The following is a 20,061-nucleotide window of genomic DNA, read 5'->3' as shown; positions in this document are numbered from 1 at the left end:
GGCCCTTGGACAATGTTGGGGCTGGGGACACTGACACAGAAAATCCATGTATAACTTTGGACTCCCCCAAAACGTCACTAGTCATAGCCTACGGTTAATTGGAAGCCTAATCAAACAGTCAACTAACACATATTTTGTATGTTCTATGTATTATATACTGTATTCTTAGAATAAAGTGAGCTAGAGAAAATAAAATGTTATTAAGAAAATCATAAAGGGCACGTGGGTGGCTCTTGGTTTCAGCTCGGGGTCATGATCTTGGGCTCCTGGGATTGAGGCCGGTGTTGGGCTCCATGCTCAGCACAGGGTCGGCTTGAGAGTCTTTCCCTCTCCCTCCCTCTCTATCCCTCCATCTGCTCTCTCTCTCTTAAATAAATAAATAAATAAATAAATAAATAAATAAAATCTTTTTAAAAATCATAAGGAAAATACATTTATAGTACTGTCTTGTATTTATTGAAAAAAATATTCACATAAAAGTGGATGCACGTAGTTCACACTCATGTTGTTCAAGGGCCAACTGTACATAAAAAACAACATTATATATAAAACAACATCTCCCTTCAGTGGTGGTAGCCTTAAGTTTTGTATAATCATTCCATACCCACCTCCATATGTATTACACCTCGAAAAGCTCTTAATTTTAACTTTTCCTCACACCTTAGCATCACAATCACTCCCTCTCCAACTCTGGCTTACGACCTACTGTGTTCACTCTATTACTAAGAATATCTCATTATTTTATTTTTTCTTTTCATAGAGTTTTCTATTTCTGATATGAAGTACAGTAACCGAAGAATCGAGGTAAGATTAGTTTTAGCATTTCTGACTTAAGATTTAAAACCAAAGAACCTCCGTTGTTAGAGACAAACTCTATCAAAGAACTCATAACTAAAACCCTCAGCAACTATAGCTTGGAAAACAGCAACTCACAGATAGTTTATAGAGTCGCAGATAACTACTGGGAGAGTTATACTTTGCCAGGCACATTTCTTTTCTGGGGTGTTTTCTGGTCTCTACATACTGAGGTAAGTAACTCTTTTAGACATATTTTAATTTGTTTTTCTTTTAACATGTCTAGAAATGAGGTAAAATTTTTCCCCAGTGGTAGAAAGGTTTTCCTGATTGTCTAGTTTGTAAGTACAGTTTTTGGAAAGATTCTTGTGAACTTCTCAACTGTCGGCCTCTTCTCTTCCCATGAGTCTATGAGAAAGTGCCTAGGTACTGCTCAGTGTTGTAAAACGGAGTTTATTGGCCTTAAAAACAAATAACAGCTGCTCCTAGGGAGATGTTTAAGCTCTGGAAGAATCCGTCTTTATTTCTGATGTTACGTTTAAGTGATGGAAGAAAATCATCTAGACAATACAAGGGGGGGATTACACTGCATTTCACTATTTCTAGTGCCTAAGTCTCTAGTGTCAGCTTCCCTTCCCTTCTTACGCACAGATAGCTGTACAACGACAAATAAACATATAGCTCTCAATTGCCGTGCGCGATCCATGCCTGTAAGTATTCTAATATAATTAGGTACCAAACTGGTACCAAATGTGGGAAGAGCCACAGTGGAAAGTTAGTTTATAGCTTAATGACCATAAAGCTGAATTTTATATATTGGGTTACACTGACCTCTAGAGGTTGCTGATAATAAAAACTAACTTCATTTGAAAATAGTTGAGAGGGCAGAGAAGTAAAAATCATTCAGGGTCGCTAGCTTTCAAGTGTATAGTGTGGCACCTTTATAAGCCCCCGTCAACAAAGCAATTCGGCAAAACATTAACGAGTAGTTGTGCTCCAGATACAAATTCTGAGTTAGTCTGTAACCTAATGATCATTGTTAAAGTAACAGAATTTTTTTTTTTTAAGAGAGAGAGCATGAGCAATGGTGGGGAGGGTCAGAAGGAGAGAGACAGAATCCCAAGCAGGCTCCATGCCCAATGAAGAGCCCAAGACAGGGCTCGATCTCACAATCCTGATATCATGACCTGAGTTGAATTCAAGAGTCATACACTTAACCTTAAGACTGAGCCACCCAGGAGCCTCTGTAACAGAAATTTTAAGCTGTTCTAAGTGGGTGTTTATAAAAATCTTAGATCAATTCTATGGAAAGGAGAAGGAAAAGAAAAGAGAAATAAAATTTATCAAAGTTTTTTTTTTATTTTAATGATTTTTTTATTATATTATGTTAGTCACCATACAGTACATCCCCGGTTTCCGATGTAAGGCTCGATGATTCATTAGTTGTGTATAACACCCAGTGCACCATGCAATACGTGCCCTCCTTTCTACCCATCACCGGTCTATCCCATTCCCCCACCCCCCTCCCCTCTAAAGTCCTCAGTTTGTTTCTCATAGTCCATAGACTCTCATGTTTCATTCCACCTTCTGATTACCCCCCCCCCTTTATCCCTTTCTTCCCCTACTGATCATCCTAGTTCTTATGTTCCATAGATGAGAGAAATCATATGATAGTTGTCTTTCTCTGCTTGACTTATTTCACTTAGCATTATCTCCTCCAGTGCCGTCCATGTTGTAGCAAATGTTGAGAACTCGTTCTTTCTGATAGCTGAGTAATATTCCATTGTATATATGGACCTCAACTTCTTAATCCAGTCATCTGTTGAAGTGCATCTCGGCTCCTTCCACGATTTAGCTATTGTGGACATTGCTGCTATGAACATTGGGGTGCATATGGCCCTTCTCTTCACTACGTCTGTATCTTTGGGGTAAACACCCAGTAGTGCAATGGCCGGATCATAGGGTAGCTCAATTTTTAACTTTTTAAGGGACCTCCACACTGTTTTCCAGAGTGGCTGTACCAACTTGCATTCCTACCAACAATGTAGGAGGGATCCCCTTTCTCCACATCCTCTCCAACAATTGTTCTTTCTTGCCTTGTCTATTTTTGCCATTCTAACTGGCGTAAGGTGGTATCTCAGTGTGGTTTTGATTTGAATTTCCTTGATGGCTAATGATTTTGAACATTTTTTCATGTGTCTGTTAGCCATTTGTATGTCTTCATTGGAAAAGTGTCTGTTCATATCTTCTGCCCATTTTTTGATTTGTTTATTTGTTTCTCGTGTATTGAGTTTGAGAAGTTCTTTGTAGATCTTGGATACCAGTCCTTTATCTGTAGTGTCATTTGCAAATATCTTCTCCCATTCCGTGGGCTGCCTCTTAGTTTTTCTGACTATTTCCTTGGCTGTGCAGAAACTTTTTATCTTGATGAAGTCCCATAAATTCATTTTATCTTTTGTTTCTCTTGCCTTTGGAGATGTGTCATGAAAAAGGTTGCTTTGGCCGATGTCGTAGAAGTTGTTGCCTATGTTCTCCTCTAGAATTTTGATGGATTCCTGTCTCACATCGAGGTCTTTCGTCCATTTGGAGTTTATTTTTGTGTATGGTGTGAGATAGTGGTCAAGTCTCATTCTCTTGCATGTAGCTGTCCAATTTTCCCAGCACCATTTATTGAAGAGACTGTCTTTTTCCCACCGGATGTTTTTTCCTGCTTTATCAAATATTAGTTGCCCAAAGAGCCGAGGGTCCATTTCTGGGCTCTCTATTCTGTTCCATTGGTCTATGTGTCTGTTTTTGTGCCAGTACCATGCTGTTTTTGTGATCACAGCTTTGTAGTACAGCTCGAAATCCGGCATTGTGATGCCCCCAGCTTTGTTTTTCCTTTTCAACAGTTCCTTGGAGATTCGGGGCCTTTTCTGTTTCCATACAAATTTAAGGACTGTTTGTTCCAGTTCTTTGAAAAATGTCCTCGGTATTTTGATCGGGATAGCATTGAAAGTGTAGATTGCTCTGGGTAGCATGGACATTTTAACTATGTTAATTCTTCCAATCCATGAGCATGGAATATCTTTCCATCTTTTTATGTCTTCCTCAATGTCTTTCAAGAGTGATTTATAGTTTCTAGAATATAGGTCCTTTACGTCTCTGGTTAAGTTAATTCCAAGGTAACGTATGGTTTTTGGTGCTATTGTAAATGGGATGGATTCCCTAATTTCTCTTTCTTCGGTCTCGTTATTCGTGTATAGAAATGCAACTGATTTCTGAGCATTTATTTTGTATCCTGCCACGTTACTGAATTGCTCTATAACTTCTAATAGTTTGGGAGTGGCTTCTTTTGCGTTTTCCATATAGAGTATCATGTCATCTGCGAAGAGAGAAATTTTGACTTCTTCTTTGCCGATTTGAATACCTTTGATCCCTTTTTGTCGTCTGATTGCTGTTGCAAGGACTTCTAGTACTATGTTGAATAATAGTGGCGAGAGTGGGCATCCTTGTCGAGTTCCTGATCTTAAGGGAAAGGCTTCCAGCTTTTCCCCATTGAGAATAATATTTGCGGTAGGCTTTTCATAGATGGCTTTTATGAGATTGAGAAATGTACCTTCTATTCCTACACTCTGAAGGGTTTTAATCAGGAAAGGATGCTGTATTTTGTCAAATGCTTTTTCGGCATCGATTGAGAGGATCATATGGTTCCTGAGTCTTTTCTTGTTGATATGATGTATCACGCTGATTGATTTGTGAATATTGAACCACGCTTGCATCCCAGGTATGAATCCCACTTGATCGTGATGGATAATCCTTTTAATGTACTGTTGGATTCTATTAGCAAATATCTTGTTGAGGATTTTGGCGTCCATATTCATTAGGGAAATCGGTCTGTAATTCTCCTTTTCGAGGGGGTCTTTGCCTGGTTTGGGGATCAAGGTAATATTGGCCTCATAGAATGAGTTTGGTAGCTTTCCTTCTGTTTCTATTTTTTGAAATAGCTTTAGGAGAATAGGTATTATTTCTTCTTTGAATGTTTGGTAGAATTCCCCAGGAAAACCGTCCGGGCCTGGAGTTTTGTTATTTGGAAGGTTGTTTATCACTGACTCAATTTCTTCATAATTAATTGGCCTGTTTAAGGAATCAATCTCTTCTGGTTTCAATCTTGGTAGTTTATAGGTTTCCAGGAAGGATTCCATCTCTTCCAGATTGCTTAGTTTATTGGCATATAGCTGTTGATAAAAATTTCTAATAATCCTTCCAATTTCAATGGTGCTCGTCGTGACCTCTCCTTTTTCATTCATAATTTTAATAATCTGGGTCCTTTCTCTTTTCTTTTGGATAAGTCTTGCCAGTGGTCTGTCAATTTTATTGATTCTCTCAAAGAACCAGCTTCTTGTCCTGTTGATCTGCTCTACTGTACTTCTGGTTTCTGCTTGATTGATTTCAGCTCTAAGTTTGGTCAACTGATTCCTCGTGCGTGGATTAGGCCTGTCCCTCTGTTGCTGTTCCAGCTTCTTGAGGTGAGAATATAAAAACTGCATTTTAGATTTTTCTATTCTTTTGAGTGAGGCTTGGATGGCTATGTATTTCCCCCTTAGGACTGCCTTTGCAGTATCCCATAGGTTTTGGACTGTTGTATTTTCATTCTCATTGGTCTCCATAAATTGTTTAATTTGATTTTTGATTTCCTGGTTTATTGAGTCATTCCTGAGCAGGATGGTTCTTAGTCTCCAAGTGTTTGAGTTTCTTCCAAATTTTTCCTTGTGGTTGAGTTCCAATTTCAGAGCATTGTGGTCTGAGAATATGCAGGGAATAATTTCAATCTTTTGGTATCGGTTGAGACCTGTTTTGTGTCCCAGAACATGGTCTATTCTTGAGAATGTTCCATGGGCATTAGAATAGAATGAGTATTCTTTGGTTCTGGGGTGTAGTGTTCTATATATATCTATGAGGTCCAACTTGTCGAGTATGGCATTCAAAGCCTTTGATTCTTTGCTTAGTTTTTGCCAGGGTGTTCTGTCTATTTCTGATAGTGGAGTGTTGAGGTCCCCTACTATTAATGTATTTTTATTTATATGTCTCTTTATTCTGGTTAAGAGTTGGCTTGTGTATCTTGCTGCTCCCCTGTTGGGGGCATATATATTTATAATTGTCATATCCACTTGTTGAATACTTCCCTTAAGAATAATATAGTGCCCTTCTGCATCTCTAACTATAGTCTGTAGTTTAAAATCCAATTTATCTGATATGAGAATTGCTACCCCAGCTTTCTTTTGAGGTCCATTTGCGTGAAAGATGGTACTCCATCCCCTTACTCTCAGTCTGAATGCATCTTTGGGTTCGAAATGAGTCTCTTGTAGACAGCAAATGGATGGGTCATTTCTTTTTATCCAATCTGCAACCCTGTGGCGTGTTATGGGATGGTTCAAACCATTTACATTAAGACGGATTACTGAGAGATATGATTTTAATAATGCCATGTTGCCAGTAAAGTCTTTGTTTGTATTGGCTGTGACTTTCTGATCTGTATCACTCTTGGGGCCTTTTTACTTTTATAGAACCCCCCGTAATATCTCCTATAGGGCTGGTTTCGTGGTTACAAAATTGGTTAGTGACTGGCGATTCTGAAATGTCTTTATTTCTCCATCAATTCTGAATGACAGCCTTGCTGGATAAAGGATCCTTGGCTGCATGTTTTTCTCTGAAAGAGCTTTAAATATGCTCCCCCAACCGTTTCTCTCATTCCAGGTCTGTGTAGACAGGTCTGATGTAATTCTGATGCCTTTGCCTTGGTACGTGAGAAATGTCTTTGCCCTGGCCGCTTTCAATACTGTATCCTTGCATCTAATATTTGCGAAATGCACTATGACGTGACGTGGCGTAGGTTTGTCGTGGTTGAGCTTGGGAGGGGTCCTCTCTGCCTCTTGGACATGAATGTTTGTTTCCCTCGCTAGATTAGGGAAGTTTTCAGCTACAATTTGTTCAAATATCTCTTCTAGACCTCTGTTTTTCTCCACCCCCTCGGGGATGCCAATGATTCTAATATTGGATCGTTTCATTGAGTCAGTAATCTCCCGTAACCTACATTCGTGGGTGTGGATTTTTTTAAAACCATCTTCTATTTTCATTTTTTCCTCTATTAACTCATCCTCCAATTCACTAACCCGTTCCTCTGCTTCTGCGACCCTGGCCGTCAGAGCCTCTAGTTTTGCCTGCATTTGGCTCATAGAATTTTTAATTTCTGTCAGATTCGTTCTCATTTCTGTCCTTAGGGATTCTATATTCTCAGTAACCTTTTCGTTAATAGTTTTTTCAATTCTACTCATCATTTTGACCATCGTTACTCTGAATTCCATTTCTGATAATTTGGTTACATCCATATCCATTATTTCTGTGGCAGAGGCCACAGACTCACTGTCTTTTCTTTGCTGGGGGGGGGCTTCTCCTTCTTGTCATTCTGATGAGGAGAGGTTGCGGGGTTTCCAGAGCCCAAATTATTGACTGGGTCCCAGGCCGTGCCCCTTGTTTTATAGGGATCTTAGGGATGTGGGCTTCTTCTTTAAAGATTTTATTTATTTATTTATGTGGCAGCCAACCAGCGAGAGAGGGAACAGAAGCAGGGGAGTGGGGGAGGAAGAAGCAGTCTCCCAGCGGAGGAGCCCGATGAGGGACTCCTTTCCGGAACGCCGGGATCACGCCGTAAGCTGAAGACAGGCGCTCAGTGACTGCACCACCCAGGTGCCCGGGTTGTGGGTTTCTTGATTTTTCAGCCTGCCTTCTGTGTTCTGGGGGAGGGGCCTGCCGCGCCGATACTCAGGCAACCCTGTTTGGGTAGAGTCTCGGCGTCCCCTACGAGGGGGGATGGGGATGGGCACTCTCTGAGCCGGTATTTCCAGGCTTTTGTTCTCTGGCGGCTTTCCCTGGCGGTTTGCTGTGCCTCTTCTGAGAGTCAGGGCAGCAGCGGCCGAATTTCAGCCTCTGTCACAGAACAGAGGGATTGCGGCCCGTTCTCTACTAATGTTCTGGCCACTTTAACTCTGTTACTGTTGGTGCTGCTCAACCCTGCAGCGTCCCGGGCTGTGCGCCCCACACCCGGCGTCCCAGCCCTCACTTCCAGGGCCGGCGCGTCTCTGTCCTTTGTGTTTCTAACACCGCCAGCCGCCAGCTGCCCCGCGCGCTCCCGGATCTCCCGGTCTCAGTCTGGATCCAGTGAGCGCACCGGGACTCCGGTGTTCCGCGAGATGCCTGGTGGCACGCGCACCCGGCTCACGGGCTCAGTCTGCTGTTTTGTGGGTGCCGACCTCGAGCCCCGCCCGCCCCCCCCCCCCCCCCCCCCCCCCCGTGCAAGTGGCTGCCGCTTCCCGGTGCCCAAACGCGGCGGTTCCCTCCCCCTTCCGTTTATCTTCCGATATCTGTGCACAGTTTCATGGCTCCCTGTTTCGTACCTCAATACTCAGCGCTGGAGATGTTCATTTGTAGAGATCCAGATGCATCTTCCTGCGTCTCAGGCTGGTTCCGTGGTTGTTTAGGCTGGTCTGGTACCTATCCAGCTCGACTCGGGGGACCGGCTGAAAACGGTGTCTCCTACTCCTCCGCCATCTTAACTCCTATTAAAGTTTTTATGTTTATATGGGGCGCCTGAGTGGCTCAGTTGGTTAAGTGTTGGCCTCTTGATTTCAGCTCAGGTCATGATCTCAGTCTCCTGGGATTGAGTCCCACACTGGGCTCCATAATCAACGGGGAGTCTATATCTCTCCATCTCTCTCCCTCTGCCCCTCTCCCCGCTCACACTCTCTCTCTCTCCCTAAAATAAATATTTTTAAATGTTTTAATGTTTGCATTATAGGGCCCTTATTTTATTTTAAATACGTAAACATGAATCTTTATAGCTATAATATTGGTTTTTATTTTTTATTTATTTATTTTTTAAAAGATTTTATTTTTAAGTAAGCTGTACACCCAACATGGGGTTTGAACTCACCACCCCGAAATCAGGAGTCGCATGCGCCACCAAGTGAAACAGCCAGGCACCCCCAATAAACCTGATTTTTAGAAGTATTGTTTTACCAAAAATAATAGGAATGAGCTTTTAGTTTTCAAAATTGGGATCTCTAGGGGACGCCTGGGTAGCTCAGTTGGTTAAGTGTCTACCTTCGGCTCAGATCATGATCCCAGGGTCCCGGAAGCGAGTGCCACATCGGGCTCCTTGCTCAGCGTGGAGCCTGCTTCTCCCTCTGCCTGCTTTTCCCTTTGCCTGCCACCCTCCTCTGCTTGTGCGCTCTCTCTGTCTGTCAAATAAATAAATAAAATCTTAAAAATAAATAAATAAATAAATAAATAAATAAATAAATAAATAAAGTTGGGATCTCCAGGATAGCCTTGTAAAGCCCTCCCTAAAGAGAATCTTAGGATCTCTCTGGATTGGGTGGGGGGGGGATGGGGTAACAGAGTGATGGCCATTAAGGAGGTCACACGATGTGATGAGCCCAGGGTGTTATAAGCAACTAATGAATTGTTGAACACCGCATCTGAAACAAATGATGTACTATGTGTTGGCTAAATGAATTTAAATTGAAAAACAGAATCTCTCTGGGTTACTTTAAACCAGTTAATATGATATGCACGTACACTGCTGCATTCATTAGCCTCTTCTCTTTCCTTCTAGTTTCCTCTGCCACCATTGTCACTTTTGTCCATGAAACCTGGTCTTCATACGATCCCCCCAAATCACAAGGATCAAAAAAAGAGAGAAAGAAATATTCCGAACTTCATATCCTTCGTACCTAAGCTCTCAGAGCCCGGAAGTCGATCTGAGGAGTTTAGACCATCAAACAGGCTGCAGGAAGCTCCATTTAAGGTGTTTGTGGATCAGACGCTCAGGTCCTCTGATAGCTCCATTTGGTCCAGAAACATGTGCTCCTTTTGGAAGGCTAGCCATCACAGACAACACATGGAGATGGAAGAGAACAGGAAACCCAGGGAAACAGAAGGAAGTGACGAAATTGCCATCTCTCACCTCGAGAAAGGACAATCATTGGTGTCCTTTGAGAATTGTAAGGAAAGCAGTTTTCCTATGGATAGGGAAGTGGATATTGACTGCCTTGGTCGTGAAATGAGAAAAGCAGAAGAAGAGAATTCTCAACATCTTTCATCAGGAAAGAAAGAGGATTCAGGAGCCAGACACTGTAAACAAGATTGGGAAGTTGGATGGACCATGCCGGTCAAGTGCCGAGAAACCCAGCATTCAGAAATAATTCTCAGCCAGGATGAAGAGACTAGAAGTGATCAGGCCGATTCCAAAAGTGCTTCAGTACATAAAGGTGAAGCTGTTGAGCCGAATCGTATTTTGGAAGAGTATACTGTACTTGAAAGTTTGTCCAATGTGGTCCCTGATGGCCCCACTGAAAAGCTCCCACAAGGTCATAGAGTCATGGACACAAACATAAAAATATCAGTAGCAGAGGCCACCAAACCAGAAATGAATGGAATGGTGCCTCTTATCCGCATCACTTTCCCTGGACATGGAACGCCCAAGGAACCGTCAATAGCCAAACCAAGCCTCCCAAAAAGAAAAGGTACTCTTCATAACCACAATAGCTTCAACATACTTGCACACCCAGAAAATGACGGGCATAAGATGAAAACTCACAGAAATAAGTTGGAGTCAAAGACCAAGACCAGTAACAGGACACCCCAGAATTTCATGATCTCCATTGAAGGTTCCATTAAGCCTACCACGCATAAAACCGGCACAAAAACTCAAGTTTTCCCTGCTTTGGGGCTTGTTGACCCCAGACCTCGGCAGTCACCCAAGTTTCAAAGGCGAATTCCACAGGTGGAAAAGAAGCAATCAACTTACCGGGCTCTGAAACCTAAAATGCAATCTTTTCCTTGCATCTGTAAGAATCCAGGAATAAAAAAGTCTTCTGTTCCTCTCTCTGCTCAACCAACAGAGCCAAGACTAAATTACTTAGATCTTAAGTATAGTGACATGTTCAAAGAAATCAATTCAACTGCTAATGGGCCTGGAATCTATGAAATGTTTGGGACTCCTGTTTATTGTCACATGAGAGAGGCTGAACGTCATGAGAACAAATATTACCGAGAGATATGCTCAGCTCCATCTGGCAGATGTATTACCAATAAATGTCGATCTTCACACAGTGAGAGAAGCAGCAATAGCAGAACAAGATTTTCTCAGAAAAGACCACATATTAAACCTGCAAAGTCTTCACTTGGCATTAAACAAAAGAACAAAAGTTTAATTTCTAAAGAAAAGGGTTACAAGGCCATAGGTAGCAACTTACAAGGTGTTGAAAATGGTGATGATATTTCAGATCCAGAGTGGCAGTTAAAGTCTTCAGGAAATGACTTTCTTTCTTCCAGTGATGAAGGTCAGCCCATGAACTTGGCTCTGCCTCACAAGCGGTCCACTGAACAGAATGAATTCCTTCCTGTTTCAGATTTGTCCACCATTGAAGAGGTCTCTATGGAAGAGTCTGCTGATGAAGGAGACATTTCTAACAATCAAATACTTGCCACAAGCCTCAGAGATCTGCATAAACTTGAAGAGCTACATCACCAGACCCCCTTCGTCCTTTCAGAAAATAGCTGGGCAGTGCCCAGTGAGAAGGGTTCCAACAAGCATCTATTGCCAGAAAAGCAGAATACAGCATCTCTTGGTAAAATAAATGCCAACCAATTTTCAACTAACGATATAGGGATCGAAAGTATTTTAGATAAGTCTGAAACACTTATGAGTTTCTCTTTCCAAGAGAAACAACAGAGGGCATCTTCTCAAGCAGATCAACATTGGGCACATTCTTTGGATCATGATAGTTTAGCTAATGAGTCAATTACATATCACACATACGGACAAACTACAAGTGGTGCAAATTCAATTTCCCAAGAAATTCTAGATTCTGTGAAGAATGAAGAATTGACTGATGAACTATTAGGATGCCTAGCTGCAGAACTATTAGCTCTTGATGAGAGAGATAACACCTCTTGCCAAATAATGGCAAATGAAACAGATCCTGAAAACCTAAGTCTTGTCTTCAGTAGGAGAGGAAAAACCACGCCAGAATTGGGCGGAGAGACAACAAATGTTAAAGTACAGGTTGGTAGAATTAGAATCAGTGATTCATTGAGGCAGGAAGGGACCTCAGTCCGGTTCAAATTCCTTATTTTCAAACGTGGTATCAGAAACCCTGAACAACTAAACAGTTTTGTCAAGGTCTCACTCTTTAGTTGCAAGTTCGGAATCCAGATCCCCTGACTGTCAGGCTAAGATGTTTTCACTATACTGCCTTATTTCTGGAATTCAGCTAGCCCAACACTGCAATGGCATCACTTTGGATACATTAATATAGCAAAACTATTTATTAAAGTCGGTCAATATTTTATGCAGTGAAGATGTTTTCAATTAACGAATAGCAGAGAGATAATTACGGGTAAAACACTGCTCTAGTTGGTATGTGAGATAGAAAGAAATGCCCATAGTCCCTGAAGTGGCTCACCAGCTAATTCCAAAACAGATATGAAGACATGAAATATGAAAACTTTAACACAGAAATATTATTGGTGCCTACTGTGTTCCTGGCATTGGGCTAAGAATAAGAGACAAGATGGGGAACAAGACTTAGCCATTGCTCTCAAAGAAGATATGCAATAATCCTGAAAAATTTTTAAAAAAGCAAACTTGTTTTGCAGGGGCATGGGGGTGGGGAAGAAGAATATCAACAGGTTATTGGGTTTTGTTTTGTCTGTTTCAATTCTCACTGAATTACATGAGCCTCCCGTTCTCAAATTTTAAAGACAGAAACGGTAGGTTTAGCTGAAATATTTATTGAGCACTGACTCAGGCTGTATCAAGCTATCTCAGGATCAGGAACAATTAGTTTAGTCAGCTGATCGAAGGATACACAAGGCAAATAGTTACATCATATTTGCTAGGTTTATTGAGAACTTACCATGTAGGAGCAAGCAAGATATGTTATATTGTCTTCTTTATATGCTTCATAACAGCTCTATGACACAAAAAGTCCCCATTTGGCAGATGAGAAAATTGAGGCTTAGAAAGTTAACATAGTGAGTGCTGGGGCCAGGCATTCTGCTTCCCGTCCACACCCTTAATCACTACACAGTGAGCTGAAACGCCAGCTCTGCCCTCATGGTGAATCTGGTTTCTGTTGGGGTTAGGTAGTGATTCAGGGAGGCTTCAAGGCTTGGGTAGGAAATGGGGATATGTGTGTTCACACCTGTGTGTCTGAGATGAGTCCACCAATCTGCCATATTAATTTTTTAAAAAGATTTATTTATTTGAGAGAGAGCACGAATGCATGCAGGGGGAGGGGCAGAGGGAGAGAATCTTTGAGCCGACTCCCTGCTGAGCCCAGAGTCTGACTTGGGGCTTGATGTCACCACATATGCGATCATGACCCGTGAGATCATAACTGGAGCCAAAACCAAGGGTCGATAGCTCAACCGATTGAGCTACCACTCTGCCATTTTAAATTTAAGCAAAGCTAACGAGCTAGTAAATATCATCAGCCCGTACCCCCATCCTGTAACGATGAAGTCAAAACTGACTGTTTGCAGTCTTTTCCTTCCCAAGCAGTCCTTAAATTTAATTTGAATAGAAACATGGAAGGATGGGGAGGAGGAACCCAAATGGCCTTTTCATTCTTGAGGAAGGTAAGCTTGCAAGGAAGTCTGGCTCCTAATGGCCTTCACCAAGCGTCTGTGTCACCATCATTTATTTTTAAGAACTTGTGGAGGAGATCAAAACAAAGCATTTTTAGCCCTGATCAACCAGTTGGAGAACACGGTCTAAGTTCTACAGAGATTCTTGTTCACTGCCTTCTAGGGCAGGGCTTCTCAGAGTTTACGTGGATGCAAATCACTTGTGGATCATGTTAAAATGCAGACACTAATTCAGTGTGTCTGGGGCCCGAAATTCTGCATGTCTAACAAGCTCCCATGTGATGTTGATACACCCGTCTGCAGAGCCTCCTTTGAGTAGCAAGAGTCTAAAGGACTATGGATCTTCATTCTATCGCAGCTGGTCTTGACCACCCTTACTCGTTGTGGCTGTGCGTGAGGGAGAGAGAGTGTCTCTATGTATATTTGTGTATAAATATGTGTATATAGGCTTATGTATATATTTGTGTGTTTGAGTATCTGTTTGTGTTGGGGAAGTAATTGAAGAACAGACAAAAGCTATTCAGAGCTCACTATAGCAAAAGAGTCAGCCACTATCACTTGTGTTTGACAGAGACTCAAAGGCAGGCAGAGAAGTGGCAAACCTTCTTAGAGGGAAAAAGGCAGGCTTCAGTATGCCCTGATTGGAGGCTTTTGGCATGGGGAAACTGTGGGCTAACAAGCAGCATCCTATACGACTAGTTAGGGGTGCATATTTGGCTTTCTCTAGTTGATCCCAAGTTAGAAGAAAGGAAGACTCTACTTTCCAGCCCTCCCCTTTATCCCAATGACTCAGGGTTTAATGGTGACTTTTCTTTTTGTCTTATTGTCCCAGAGATATAGTAATGGGTTCAGGATATACAACAAGGAGGAGAAATTTCTCAACTCAAATGAAAAGAAGACATTTTCTGAAAATAGTTTAAATTATGAAGAATCTATCCTGTGGACAAAGGGCGAGATCCTTGGGAAAGGAGCCTATGGCACAGTAAGTTGAATGGGAAATCTGATGAAACCCCAAATTCCCACTCCTCCTTGACCCACCCTTTCCTCCCTAATCCTTTTATGCCCTCCCAACCCCGTGAACCCTTTTACTTGGAACTCTTTCAGTTGGAAGTAACAGGAAACCCAACCCAAACTGGCCTGGGGGAAAGGATCAGTGGTTTATGTAACTGAAGGGTCTGGAATAGGTGTGGTCTGGGCATAGCTGATTTCAGGGGTCAAACAATGTCACTAGGGTCTGGCCTCTCTGTATCTCTCCTAATGGGTCTCATTCTCGGGGTCTATGTGGTGGGACAATGGCCACTGTATTTCTAGCCTCTCATTCTCCTGGGTCCAAGTCCGGCAGGAGAAATGTCTCATTGTTCAACAGCTCAGGATGTTACCAGAAGTTGGGGGAATCATTGTTGAGTGGCAAAAACAAAAGGCGTTCCTTACATTTTTTGAATTGCATGTAAGACCATCTAAAATCCTAGCACATTATATAGTATTTACATAGATTGGTAAAAAGAAGACTGATCCCTAGATAAGGCAGGTTATGTTTCTAGCTGGGGACATATCAGCGAGAAGCTGGAAAGACATGAAACCACTGAAGGCGAATGATGAGGTCACTGCCAAATTACCCCAGGACCTGTGTTCCTCTTTCTCCTTAGAGCTTTAGTACTGAAATAGGCATTTCACTTATTTGGTGGGGAGTTTTCCCAATGTAGTCATGTAGATATCTGTGAGGTAAGAATTATTATCTCAGTTTTATAGATGAGGAAAACTGAAGTCAAAAACATTATACAACTTACCCAAAGTTACATAGCTGGGGAATGGTGAAACCAGGATTCTAACCAATCCAGGCCACTTGACTCCAAGCCAGTATGATATCCATTCACCATGTAACTCATCCCCATTTGGCCTCACTGAAACACTGAAATTTGCTTGCATTTAGGTAGGGATGTATCAACTTAGAAAAAGCCAAGGGTTTGGGAGGAGAAGGCAAGACAAGCATGACCTGAGGCATTTTGTGAACAAGTTATATCATTTATATTTAATAATAAGGTTTGCTTCTAGGTATATTGTGGTCTTACTAGCCAAGGACAACTAATAGCTGTGAAACAGGTGGCTTTGGATACCTCTGATAAATTAGCTACTGAAAAAGAATACCGGAAACTGCAGGAAGAAGTAGAATTGCTCAAAGCACTGAAACATGTCAACATTGTGGCCTATTTGGGGACATGTTTGGAAGAAAACATTGTAAGCATTTTCATGGAGTTTGTCCCCGGTGGCTCAATTTCTAGTATTATAAACCGTTTTGGGCCATTGCCTGAAATGGTGTTCTGTAAATATACAAGACAAATTTTGCAAGGTGTTGCTTATCTCCATGAGAACTGTGTGGTGCATCGAGATATCAAAGGAAATAATGTCATGCTTATGCCAACTGGAATAATAAAGCTCATTGACTTTGGCTGTGCCAAGCGTTTGGCCTGGGCTGGATTAAATGGCACCCACAGTGACATGCTTAAGTCCATGCATGGGACTCCATATTGGATGGCCCCGGAAGTCATCAATGAGTCTGGCTACGGAAGAAAGTCAGACATCTGGAGCATTGGCTGCACCGTGTTTGAGATGGCCACAGGGAAGCCTCCACTGGCTTCCATGGACAGGATGGCAGCCATGTTTTACATTGGAGCACACCGAGGGCTGATGCCTCCGTTACCAGAACACTTCTCGGAAAACGCAGCAGACTTTGTGCGTGTGTGCCTAACTAGGTAAGAAACTGAACTCAGGAGGAGGAGAAATCCCCAGAGTCCAAGACTGCTGACATTTCCCTGCAGTTTATGGCCCACAAAAAAATCAAGCAGGGAGTGATTTTGTACTGAAAGGAATCATGATTAGCCATACTGGGTGACTGTGTTCCTCATTGCATCACGGTAGGGGATAACGCTTCAAGTAGCAAGTGTCTCAGTTAAGTCTTATCAGGGACAGACAAATCAATGGGTGTGCGAACATTGCCAAAGATCTACTAATTTGTGAGTGGGACGTCTTCCCAGGGACTGGCCATGGTGCAATGACATCACCTGTGCTTAGATTTCCCTTTCCTGAGCTGCCTTTCCTCTCAAGGAACCAATGTTCTCACCTCCTTCCTAAAACCGACTCTCAGGAAAGTATGTGAGAAATTTATTCATATTGAGGGATTGATAGGAATTGACTGACTGATGACTGACAGATTTAACGTACCGGTCCCCCCAAAATGAGGGGAAACATTTGAGCCTTTGAGCCAACGGAACAAATCTCTAATTGAAGCATTGCATGCATCAAGTGTGGGGAATAATTGGGGAAGGAAAAAAGTAGCACAAAGTTGCCTGTTTTTTCCTGTTCTGAGGCTCCCTAGGATCTATGGAATAAAATGCTGGGTAAAATGTTAGAAGGGACCTTAGAGATTACCCGCTTGTGTGGTTTTCAAACTTTTTTAGCCAGGCACACTCTACTCATATGAATTTTTTTTTCTTTCTTTTTTTAAGTAGACTTTATGCCCAGCGTGGAGCCCAGTGGGGGGCTTGAACTCACAACGCTGAGATTAAGACCTGAGCTGAGATCAAGAGTCAGACGCTTAACTAACTGAGCCACCCAGGCACGCCTCATATGAAATTTTAATTCAAAGAATAAAACATAAGAGCGGAGAGATGGCTCTGGTTGAAGTATGTGTGTATGTGTATGGTGAGGGAGAGCTAAAGTGTAGGATGGGGTGCCCAAACCCACCCGACCTGGCCTCCATCCACCTAGTGAGGCTCAGCATTTGCTTGTACATGCAGGACAAGGAAGCCTTTTTTGCTCGCAAAGAAATGTGTGTTCTTTTTCCTAGATGAAAAATTCTAGTGCTCCAGCTTTCAGCAAGCCTACATGGCAACCTCCAACTTCCAGAATGGGTTCATTTTTTCTTTCTTAATGAATCTCAAAACCCACAGTTCTCCCTGCCTGCTGACAAATGTGCCTCTCTCTCTCAGACTCTGTCTCTCTTTCCCAGCATGTGTATCAGAGTGTCCTGGTTGATTTCAGGGGATTGCACAGGACAAGGCAGGAACACAGACTCCATACTCCGGTTCTGGGCCTCCCTACATGTAGACACCACAGGTGTTCCAGCGTGGATTTTGTGGACAGAGCCCCAGGCACAGAGCTGCCCCTTGCTCCCCGCAAAAACTTCCCACAAGAGACATAAAGGTGTTAGAAATATCATATGAACCAGTACTAGTTTTGAAATTGGTCTTAGCTCTTAAGACTTCTGTAGTTGCTCTGTTCTGAATTGAACAATTATCTATCATTGATCCACAGAGACCTACATGTTATTTTCATTTTCTTTCAAGTTGTCATTACTCACACACACACACACACACAGAGCTTTAAAGAGAAAGGGTGAAATCTTTTTTATGGCTCTCCTTTTGAAACATTGCTTCATAAACTAAGCAATACACAACTCACACCATTAATGATCAATTAATATGGTTGTTGTGAGAGTTAATGTAATTGCTTAGTGGAGTATGGGGCACATAATTACGGCTCCATAGTTATTAAATGTTTGGGAGAATATTAATACATCTTACCTAATTAGCATCATATATAAGCATAAAATTACCTCTTGAAATTCAGTGGTGAAGACCCCAAGGACTCTAGAATCTTGCCTTATGACAATATTCCTTGGAGATGTGGACAGTTAGAAATAAAGTGGGGGGAGGCACTCCTAAAGAAGTACAGAAGACTAGGTATTGACCAGGAGCAAGGACTGAATAGAACAGAAATGAACTTTGGGCAGCAATAGGATGTGTGAGTAGGGGCACTCCTATGGGCAGGTTGAAAATTCTGGGATGGGGCACCTAGGTGGCTCAGTGGGCTAAGCGTCTGCGTTCCACTTGGGTCATGATCCCAGGGTCCTGGGATCGAGACCTGCATCGGGCTCCCTGCTCAGTGGGGAGCCTGCTTCTCCCTCTGCCTGCTCTGCCTGTGGCTTCCCCTGCTTGTGCGCTCTCTCTCTCTCTCTGCCAAATAAATACATAAAATCTTAAAAGAAAACAAAACATAGTTTTGGGAAGTCAGGCCAGGGAAGTGAGCTTTGTTGCCATAGGCAGCAAAGAGCAGGGGACTGCAAAGAATGTGGGGCAGATAATGCTGTAAAGAAAATGGCCTCTGGCAAAGCAGGTTGGACTGCAGTACACCGAAGGACTTCACACGGAGGCTGCTTGAGACTAGAAGGCCAAGCAGGAATCCAGAGCTTGGACTTGGATGGTGGTGGAAGCAGTGGGACTGTAAAGAGAAGGGTTCCAAAACTTTCCAGGGGAAGGTGAATCAGGACTCGGTAATGGGGCATCATAGGACTGCATGGTTTTGAGTATGGATAACAGAAGATATAAGAGAAAGTTGTGAAAGAGGGGCAGGGCAGGGAATTGAAGAAGGCCCACCATTTAAGGAAACTGTCGAAGCTATGGGATTGGAGCTCAGGAAAGCAAATGAGATTGGAGGTACATCTTTAGAAACCTGAAGGTTGGTAGCTATAGTTGGTAGTTGTAGCTGTAGTTGTGAACAACTTAAGAGAGCTGAGGAAAATGTTCTTGAAAATGCTCAGGGGAGAAGTAACAACAGACACAGCATCAAGTCCAGCATACGACTGAAGGAAAGGAGGGAGGTGGGAGAAGAACCAAGAAAAGTTTCCTCCAAGTCTATGCAGAGATCGTTTTGAACGGAGGGGGTAGTGCATGCTTCAAATGCTTCTGCAGAGATGACAAGGAGGATGAACTCATTACAGCTGGTGATGAGAAGATCGTGGTTAACTCTACGAGGGCAATTTCTAGACAGAGGAATGGGCCAAAGGGTAAGGATTTGGGATAATGAATGTTGAAAAAAAAAAAAAAGTCACTGAGTTTGGCTATGTTAAGGAAAGGATTTTTGGAGAGGAGAGATTTCTGCGTATTTTGAAGACAGGAGAAAGGCCTTCCAAAAGGTGAGGTTTTATTTCAAAATAATTTAATGGTCACTTTATTTTCAAGTCCATTTTCACCTGGGCTATTACTGGTAGTTATCCCCCCCAAATCTCCCCCCACACCACCCCTGCTCCCCAAATTATCAAAAGATAGACAATTTAGCCAAAATAATGTCTTTGGAATAGGTCATTGCAGATAACTATCGACTGGCTCACTGCTTCATTGACTAGTTTATTGGTAAAAGCTTAATTTGAGGGAAAAAAACCTAAACCAAAATAGTACTAAGTATATAACTCTCTCCCATTACTTTATGCTCACCCAAGAGTGCTCAAAATGGGACTATTTCAATTAATCACATTAAAATGTCTACTTCTTTTATTTTTAAAAGGCTTTAATTTGAGAGAGAGAGAGAGTGAGCACAAATGGCGGGGGAGGGCAGAGGACAAAGGAGAAGCAGGCTCCCTGCTGAGCATGGAGCCCAACTTGGGGCTCAGTCCCAGGACCCTGAGATCATGACCTGAGCTGAAGGCAGCCACTTAACCAACTGAACCACCCAGGCGCCCTAAATGTCTACTTCTTAAAGGGTTTAAAAAAAAAAAAGGTTTTAGATTTTATTTATTTG

The 20,061-nt window shown here is 42.4% G+C and overlaps 1 protein-coding gene across 5 annotated transcripts in view; it reads left to right on the top strand.

Annotated features, from left to right (window-relative positions):
- Nucleotides 1-20,061, top strand: part of MAP3K19 (mitogen-activated protein kinase kinase kinase 19) — a 47,808-nt gene that overhangs the window by 26,509 nt on the left and 1,238 nt on the right. For 2 of the 5 annotated variants that reach the window (XM_026510032.3, XM_026510031.3), the window contains 4 exons: nt 761-804; nt 9,449-11,902; nt 14,321-14,470; nt 15,541-16,238. In XM_026510032.3, coding sequence (XP_026365817.2) covers nt 761-804; nt 9,449-11,902; nt 14,321-14,470; nt 15,541-16,238 — 3,346 coding nt within the window. The remainder of the gene's footprint in view (nt 1-760; nt 805-9,448; nt 11,903-14,320; nt 14,471-15,540; nt 16,239-20,061) is intronic. The other 3 variants (XM_026510034.3, XM_026510033.3, XM_026510035.3) reach the window with 3 other exon arrangements.

The sequence above is a fragment of the Ursus arctos genome, unplaced genomic scaffold (genome assembly GCF_023065955.2).
Source record: "Ursus arctos isolate Adak ecotype North America unplaced genomic scaffold, UrsArc2.0 scaffold_1, whole genome shotgun sequence".
In the NCBI taxonomy this organism is placed as follows: domain Eukaryota; kingdom Metazoa; phylum Chordata; class Mammalia; order Carnivora; family Ursidae; genus Ursus; species Ursus arctos.
Note: the sequence above shows the minus strand (reverse complement) of the source record. Positions and strands in the feature narration are given on the sequence as shown.